The 8,905-nt window shown below is 41.0% G+C and overlaps 1 protein-coding gene across 1 annotated transcript; it reads left to right on the plus strand.

Moving 5' to 3' along the window:
- Window positions 1-208: 208 nt before the first annotated feature.
- On the plus strand, window positions 209-6,948 carry LOC131456201 (proline and serine-rich protein 2). Its single transcript, XM_058624287.1, has 4 exons — window positions 209-346; window positions 1,420-1,597; window positions 4,182-4,506; window positions 4,598-6,948. The coding sequence occupies exons 2-4, from the start codon at window positions 1,526-1,528 to the stop codon at window positions 6,076-6,078; spliced, it is 1,878 nt and encodes a 625-aa protein (XP_058480270.1). The 5' UTR covers window positions 209-346; window positions 1,420-1,525; the 3' UTR covers window positions 6,079-6,948.
- Window positions 6,949-8,905: the final 1,957 nt, after the last annotated feature.

Genomic DNA, 8,905 nt, shown 5'->3' on the forward strand with positions numbered 1-8,905 from the left:
CAAGAAAATAATTTAAAAAAAAAACATTTTAAGAATGATAATGTCTAAAGGAGTGTTTACTTTTAGGGTTCAGTAAAAACCTGAAAGTCTCACTGTTCCTGAATCTGTCAGAGGAAGGTGAGCGAATGACGTCACACATAGAGTGGGTGGAGCCTCCTCGCGCTTTATAAGAAGCTGGTACGTAAACAGCGCAGCTCACTTACGCAGACGGAGCAGCAGCAGCGCAAACCCCGGACTCTCCTCTGACTCACGTTTGTGTTTTTATTTCATTGAAAAAAGTAAAATAAATAAATTCTCACCTCGTGTTTGTGATAAGAGGATAACGCGCGCGTGGAGCCGTTAAAGGGTGAGTACGCAATAAAACCGGAAAAAACTTCTTATCTTCTTTCACTCTTAGAAATGCTGCAGGTTTTCATGTCACGGTGAAAATGTGAATGGATGAATGTGATATGACACCATTACAGTGTATATGGATACAGTAACCAGTGATTGGAATCTATATTTATAACATTTAAAAATCATCTCATATAAATGAGATGATTGAACATTTATTGACTTAGTTTTGTCCTCTCTCAGCTTTTCTGTGTATATCTGATTTTGTACATATTTACACACATAATAATAATAATAATTATGCTTAGTGTAAAAGTTGAAATAATTGTCAGTTTTATCTACAAAAAAAAAGACTTAAAATCAGGTGAAAATTCCTCTGTGACCCCGAAACCACGATAAAGTAAATATGCTTTACTTTGATGCACTGTTGTGATTGACGTCGTCATGGTGACAGATTGATTCTCTTTGTGTCACAGCAGCTTTATCTTATCAGTGGCGTCTTATTGTCGTTCAAATAATCCACGTTTCCTGGTGTCGCCACCGTCTGCTTTCGCTTTTGTCTTTAAAATCTCAACGCGACAACGTTGAGATTGGATTTTTGTTTCACAAGAATTTCTTCACACAGATATAAATAAATATGTACATATAGAGACTCCAGGATCCAGTTTTTCAGCTTGTCATGACTGAGTTCCCGGTGAACTGGTCCTTCAGGTGTGTGTCTCTGCACCGGCTCACTTACTTTTTATTTCACTCGTTTCATCTTCAAATTGTTTTCTTTAAAAACTTCACTGCTTTGATTTTTCACAAGAAATGATTGAAAAACACTTTAAAATACAGAATATTATTCAAGATTAAAACCTCCTTAATCAACCTTTGTCAGTTTGTGTTTCACAGTTTCGTTCATACTTATGAAAAGTTAAAGAAAAACTTGAATAAACAAAGTTAATTCAAACAAAAACGAGCAGATTATTTGAAATCTTACTGTGAAACTTTTTTTTCATTTTTTAAAATAATTTCCTTTACCTTGACACTTTGACCTTGAGTGACCTCTGACATTAACGAGACCCCCCCCCCCACCACCTGCAGATCATGTGACTCGTCGCCGTGGGAACAGATGTGAATCCACTTTCTCAAGCAACATCGGAACCTCACGGAGATTTCCGGATGCCTACTGACCTCTGACCCTCGCAACATGGACGCCCGTCTGCAGGCAAACCCTCAGCTCCAGGTCAACGGTGGAGCGGCGAGGAATTCACGACTCAGCGTACGTGTCTGAAAAAACACATCGTCATTATTATTATTATTATAATAATAACATCTCATAATGATGTAAAGACAGTGACGCACGTGTTTAACATTAGAAAGCTGAATTTTCAGAATTTTAAAGTCAAAATTCTAAGATTAAACTAAACATTTGGAGGAAAAAAAAAGGTAATAATTCTGGCTTTAATGCAAGAACTTTAAGGAAAAAGTCAGAATTCTGAGATTTAAATCAATTTCTGAGGAAAAAAGTAAGGATTCTTTATGAGATTAAACTCAGGGTTCCGAGAAAATATGACTTTAATTCCCCCCCCCCAAAAAAAATGTTGCCATTGTTCCGCCCTCTTTTAAAGATCAATCAAAACCATGTCAGTAAGTTTGATTGACAGGTTTTTCATAAATGTGCAGGTCGTAATTATTACAAACTCTCTTTGAACTCAAAGACTAAAGCGCTTCTAAAGAAGGTGGAGTAATTACACGAGAGGGTGGAGCTAATTATCACTTATGATGAAATCATAAGAGATTCATGACGTCACGAACATTCAGAGCGTAACCGTGAGCGCTATCCCTTTCATTAGTGGTTTTAAGAACGGAACAAGCCGACGCCCTCTCTGTCCAAAACAAATACAAACAGACGAGGGTTGAAACAATAAAGTTATTTTTGAATATCGTTGTTCTACGAATCGTTCGCGTGAAATTAAGTTGAACAGTTAAGGCAACGGTTCAGATGAAGGGGTTAGCGGTGAGATCATGGTGCGTTCCAGTTGTCGTCTGCGCAGAACGTTTTAGTGCCGCGAACGATAAACACGGTCTACGTTAATGGAACTAGCTAGCTAACACTTTCACACAATGTTTCTGACTGTAACAGGAAAGACAAACCCGCATTAAAACTAATCATATTTACAAACCTGCTAATCCAGATTTAAGTGTCTTCTAGCGACAGTAAGTCGGATATTTGGCGGTTAATTAGCATTAGCTAGATCTGCTAAATAGCAAGCTAATCTAGACGCAGTGAGACACACGCACAATTATTAAATTGGACAAAGTAGAAAAAAATAAAAGACAAAATCTAAAAACAAAAACAGTAAAATTAGGACTTTGTTCTCAGAGCAGCCATTTTGAATTGTGAAATCAGGTTAATAAAAACGTAACTGGGTAATTACGACAGGTGGAGCGCACTAGCTCGCTAATTTCTAAGCACGAAACTGTTTGTCAAGTCAACAACAACAAATAAGTGTGGTTAGTAAAGGATACGATCATTTTTTCCCTTCATTTATTACCAACGTACAATCGCTAATTGTGATTAATCACATTTTAATCAGATTAAAAACATTTATTAAATTCTTATTAACATTTGTTGACTCATATTTATTGACTCATGAGGTTGACTTTGCTTGTTCTAAAGGAGAAAAAATGACTGCGCGCTCGTTGTCGTCAGTCCATTATTGTCTAAACCAAAGGACAGTTCCCATGTGAACATCAGATGAACGGCTGATTGTTCATCCTTCACCTTCACCGCGTCTCCGTTTACACACAAAGCACCCGAGCGTCGCATCAACACAGAAAACACACCTGAGAGAAAACACACACCTGACAGACGACTTAATCCTCAGTCCACGGTCCCCGATCAGCCGAGGACAGAAGAACCGGTCGAGCTGCAGTTTTTAAAATCCTGAGCTCAGTGAGAACGGCAGAAACCGGAGCAGCAGGTGTTTCTGTGCGGCTGGTTTCAGTCGGGTGTTGCTGCAGGTGTTTTTGTGTTTGTCAGATTATTGAAATAATCTCTGGACTGAGCTGCTGACCCTAAAAATCAACATTTAAACCTTTTCACTCGAATTTTTTCTCCAGATTTTGATAATTTTCATAATAATCTTAAATCTGCGTTAACAGCCCAAGTCGGTTCTGCTTCTTAGATCTTTGGTCTTGTGCTGCTCAATTTCAGCTCTGTTAAACTGCAGCAGGGGTTTACAACACGTGGTTTGCTTTAAACAATTGGACTTGATCTTTATCAGGCCTGAGAGTGAGTTTGTGAGAGAACGGAGCTTTGTGTCGTCTTTCAGTGGCAGCTCTCTCTCTGTGTGTGTGTGTGTGTGTGTGTGTGTGTGAGAGAGGCAGGACAGGTGAGAGGGTGGGGGAGGGAGGGAGGGGGGGGGGGAGAGAGAGAGAGAGAGAGAGAGAGGCGCATTAGAGCTAAATATAGTGTGGGAAAGCACTTTTTTAGAGGCTGACGATCCAGAAACAAACAGACCAGTCAGTGTTCACTCTGCACACAAACTTTTCTCAAATCCTTAAACTGTCATGAACCAAACGACAGAACAAACTTGTGCATAAGTTACAGACACTTCTGTTCAACCTGATATTATTTCAAATGGGTGAGAACTTCATTTCATGCATAATATTTAAATAAAAAGGTTCTCAACATAACTCTACCTCTATTCTCACAACTGTTCTTTAAATAAGTCGTCTGACACTAAAATTCTACCAAAAATCCAAGTTATTTACATCAGTGACATAATTGAATTCCTGTATCGGGTACTATAAAATACTCGGATTCTCACCGTGTTTCTTTTGTCCTTCGTCCTCTACAGAAAGATGAAGCACTGCAGTTCCTGAGTCAGGAGGAGCAGGAGTGCATCCAGTTCTTTGAGGACACCATCGACTCACTGGAGGAGACCATACACGAGGACGACCGCAGTACCAGGCACGTGATGTCCGCCGCCAACTTCACCGCCAACCGCAGACCTGTGGACAACAGTGATGTCCCCCTCACCTCCAGTCCACATCACAAGATACCTACGTCTTCTGTCCTGGCCAGACCTCTCAGTCCCAAAGACCAGGATATCATAGACCTGGTCCGCCCAGGACCAGACTTAGTGCAGACCAAAGAGCCTATCTTCAATCCCACCAGTCCAGGTAGTGTGCAGTTTGTAATTCTATGCAGGAAGTTCATGACTCAAAGTATCCTCCAACAACTCACCAATAATTTTTCATTTTTTCCCGACAGATTTCCAGAGTATGGCAGTGGTCCCTGAAAGCCACATTGATGCGAGGCCGAGGCGTGACAGCTTACCTTCCGAGTACAACCCGCCACTCCCAAGTGGTAGCTATGGGCCGTCAGACAGCCACCACTCCTACCATCCACCAGGGTGCATCCCCACCCCGGTCCTGATAGCCCAGAAGATAGCAGAGACCCAATCCAACACTCTTCCCTCCCCACTCCACCGTAACAGCATGGAGTCAGAAAAGCCACTACACTACAGCACAGACCACACCATGAAACATGGACCTCCTACCTCTGCTAAGCCGACACGGTTCCCTCCTAACATCAGCATCATCCTGGGCAACAAAGAGCACCAGAGCCAGTCTTTGGCTAATGTGAGCATCGAGGAGAGACGGGCACAGATGCTGGCAAACCTCACAGGAACTTCACATCCTCTGCTGCAGGAAGATCCTCAACAGACCGCAGAGCGGGCCAGAAATGTTCCCACTCGCAGCGTTTCCTTCAGGGATCCGACTCCAAACAAATCCAGGATGGAGGCCCTGTCTAAGCTGGGTCTTAACAGGAATCGAGCCATGTCTGGGGGTACAACACTCCCTTCTATTACTACCTTTCCAGATCCTCCCGAAGGCCCAGAGACCAGTGCCAAGCCTCCAGAGGTCAGTGTTTCCCCAACAACAGAAAACACAACCAAACTACCAGAAGCCAAAGTTCCATCACCACAGATCCAGAGGCATTATGACAGAAAAACGGAGATCCAACCGAGTCCAACAAATTACCGCCGGAGTTGGGAAGAAAGACATCCCCAGCCAAGCCCCTCCCCTCCTGCAGTCACACAAAGAAGTTTCTCTCCACCTCCTTTGGAGAACAAGGCACCTGTCCTCCCTCAACCTGAGGTCACCTCGCTGGAATTTAACAGCTATGGAGGGAAATCCATCATAGTGCACCCTTCTGTTTCCTCCAAGAGTGAACCTGTACCCTCTCCAATGAGCCCTGAACCAAGATACCTCCCCCCTGCGCTGGCAAACCCCAGCGAGTTCAACAGTTTTGGGGGAAAGACCAAAGTCATGCATACCGGTCCCGTAGTCATGACCAGGAACAACCTTCCCGACATCCTCAGCTCGCACATTAACAAGAGTCAAACTCTTCCTGCCAAACCAGAGCCTACTCCCATTGAGCTCAACAGTTATGGGGGAAAGAGTCGAACCTTCAACCCCTCTGCCGGGTTAAGCCGCTCTTCAGAAAGCCAAACAAGGAGCGTCAAACCTCCAGCCCCGACCCCGGCCCCGAGACCCCCAAGACACTCCTACCATGGTGGTACTCAGAAACCATCACAGCGCGAAGTCCTGCCCCCCGACCACAAGCGCAGATCTGGCTCCATGTTTCGTCCCCAGGGCATCACCGTGCAGTTTGGCGGAAGCGGGACTTCGGATGAATCGCGCAAGGAGGCGCTGAAGAAATTGGGTCTGCTGAAAGAGTCGGGATAAACTGGAGAGAGTTGCTGTTTCCTGGTGTGAACCCACTGGTGGAGGTGATTTGCTACAAGCTTCTCCGTGTGCTGGAGGTGTGGTTTGAAAATACTTTGACAGAGGAATAAAACTGGATCCTACGCTGAACCTGCACAGCCTGTTCCATTGCTAACACAAAAAACCCCACTGAGAAATGAGTTCAGCTGTGCAGCAACTGCAGAGTCCCTACTGGTTCAGTGACACGTGAACTGAAAACTGCAAAATTCTGCCTCAGAACTTTTCCAGAGACAAATATCAAATATTGTTTAGTCATTTATTCTCCAGTCTCACGTTTCGTTGATGCTAATGAGGCTAATTATGAAGTCAAGAACAGAACAGAAGCACAAGGAAACCGAGGCAATCGGTGAATCAGTGAAGTCTTGGTCAAAAAGTTGACGATGAAACTTCGTCTTCAAGGGGGGTGGCAACAAAATACGACAGCGTCCACGATAAGGCAAAAATAAAAAATAAAAATGCTTTTACGTGAACACAATCCAACCATTAAAGGTCTCCCATGACGGAGACTATCAGACCTCACCAATTCTTTAAAAGCACCTTACAAACGTAAACATTAGCTTAATCAAAACAAAGCCGGGAAAATAAATGTGTAAATAAAAGGGAGGGAAACAAAGCATTTGTGAGGAACTATTTTAACACACGTTTGATGATGCACAGACGATTTCAAACAGCTTTTATGTTTTATTTTTGCTGAAAAATAACGTGGTGTCATCAGCAAAACGGCGGATATTCAATTTTTCATCGTGGCGTCGTTTTATTATGTTAACGTTTACAGACGCGACTTAATGTGAGAATTGACGCCTACAAAAACTAGGGGGGGGGGGGGGGGGGGCGGCGGCGGCGGCTTGGGTTCATTTAGCCCTGACCTCCGATCTGTTTAGCACGGCCCTGAAGAAATTCTGATATATGAAATATTTTTGAATTACAGTTAATTTAAGACAAATGCTAATTATGCATAAGTGCAATCTCTCACCCAATTCCATTTATATTGTATGTTTTTTTTTTTTTTTTTTTACGTAGACTGTGAAGTCTTTTCTGTTCATTTTACTCAGCGGTTTTGTTTGTTTAAATGTTATTTTCTGGGCTTTTCGGGGAAGAACAAAGTTAAAAAGCACTTTTTTCTGGAACTTTATTTTGTAAGAACAGGAACAAAAAGACTGTTGTTGTCGTGAACTTAAAGTGGAAAAAAAGTAGCAGGGATTGAAATGAAGACTCAAGCAGAGCTGGAGGTTTATTTTTACTCGCCGGACAAAAACCTCCCACGTTAAACCGCAGACTGTGAAGTTTTTTGTTTTTTTGTGGGCGGGACTTTTACTTTTACACGTCTCTCTCTCGAAGAAGAAGAAGAAGAAGGAGCGCCCCCACATGGTTGAAAAAACACCAGCATTAAAAAACCACAGCCTCTAGAAATACACACTGGTTTACTCGTGTGTGTGTGTGTTTTCATCCCTGTCCAGCTGTGTGTGTTATTTAACTGTTGTAGTGGCACGAGCATGAATGTGTGTGTGTGTGTGTGTGTCAAATCCAGACTCCGCCCTCTGTAGTTTCTCCTACAGTAACTTTTGAAGTAGATCATTATTTGTAATAATGATGTTGTTGTTGTTGTTTACAGACTCCGGTTCTTGCTGTCGTTCATCTACAGTTATTTTTGAAGTATCTCATGGTGCCTATATACAGTTTATATATACACATCTATGTATTTAGTATATAACTACACGTGTTTTTCAAACATCCGTGTGTGTGTGTGTGTGTGTGTGTGTGTGTGTGTTGACGTAAAGTTGCTGCTATGATTCAAATCCTGTTCTACTTTCTGACTTTGTCAAATGTCCTCATTATATAAATATATATAATTGTATGGTAACTCTTTACAATAAAGCCCACATTAAAAATGCCATTTTAAGCTTTTACTAACACTTTATTATATATGTTTTACAGCATAATTACAGGAGAGGACAAATTAGGGCAAATGTTGGAAACAAAATTTTAAAATGTCAGACTTTTTTAAGGGTTAATAAAGGGTAACGTATTTTTAAATTGTGCTTAATTATGATTACGTAGACTCTGAGATTAAGAATTCTTTAGAATTTAGTTTTAATTTACTTCACGATAATTAAACATTACTGAAGCATGCATTACCTTTATTAACCATTAATCATCATTACTTGATTATCATTAAGCATGCGTTATCTTTACTATTGCTTAATCATCATGACCTTACTATAATTAAACATCATTTACCTTTATTAAGCCTCTGTGAGCCTTTTTGTAAAAGACAAAATGTCATAAATGTATGGGAGAACAGAATTAAATAGAGAATGTCAATAAATGATAATTAAGCATTTATTAAACATTTTCTTTTACGCTTTATTTATGTTCCTACACATACATCCTTGAATAAAGTAAGAATTAATAGCTTAATTAACCTGAATAACATCAAATATATATATTTATGCATATATATATGTCGTATGGTGTCAATGATTAAACAGCAAACGAGTGTCAACGTCGTCTTTTGTGTCGTAAACTATGGGATGTAAAGAATGTAAAGAATGAGCCAGTGCTGATCAATGATTGGCTAAAATCTTTCAGCCGAGTGGAAACTTTTATATAACTGAACCAAGCCACGCCCACTTACACCACATGACCATGATTATATTAAAACAAATGAACAAAAGACGCGTTTTTACAAGTTTTTAGTGCATCATTAATCAGCTCATGATCAAATAATAAACAAAAACAAGAGTTAATGAGTTAAAACTTAAAAAGACATGTTTGGACGTAGAGGAAG

The sequence above is a fragment of the Solea solea genome, chromosome 3 (genome assembly GCF_958295425.1).
Source record: "Solea solea chromosome 3, fSolSol10.1, whole genome shotgun sequence".
Classification (NCBI taxonomy): domain Eukaryota; kingdom Metazoa; phylum Chordata; class Actinopteri; order Pleuronectiformes; family Soleidae; genus Solea; species Solea solea.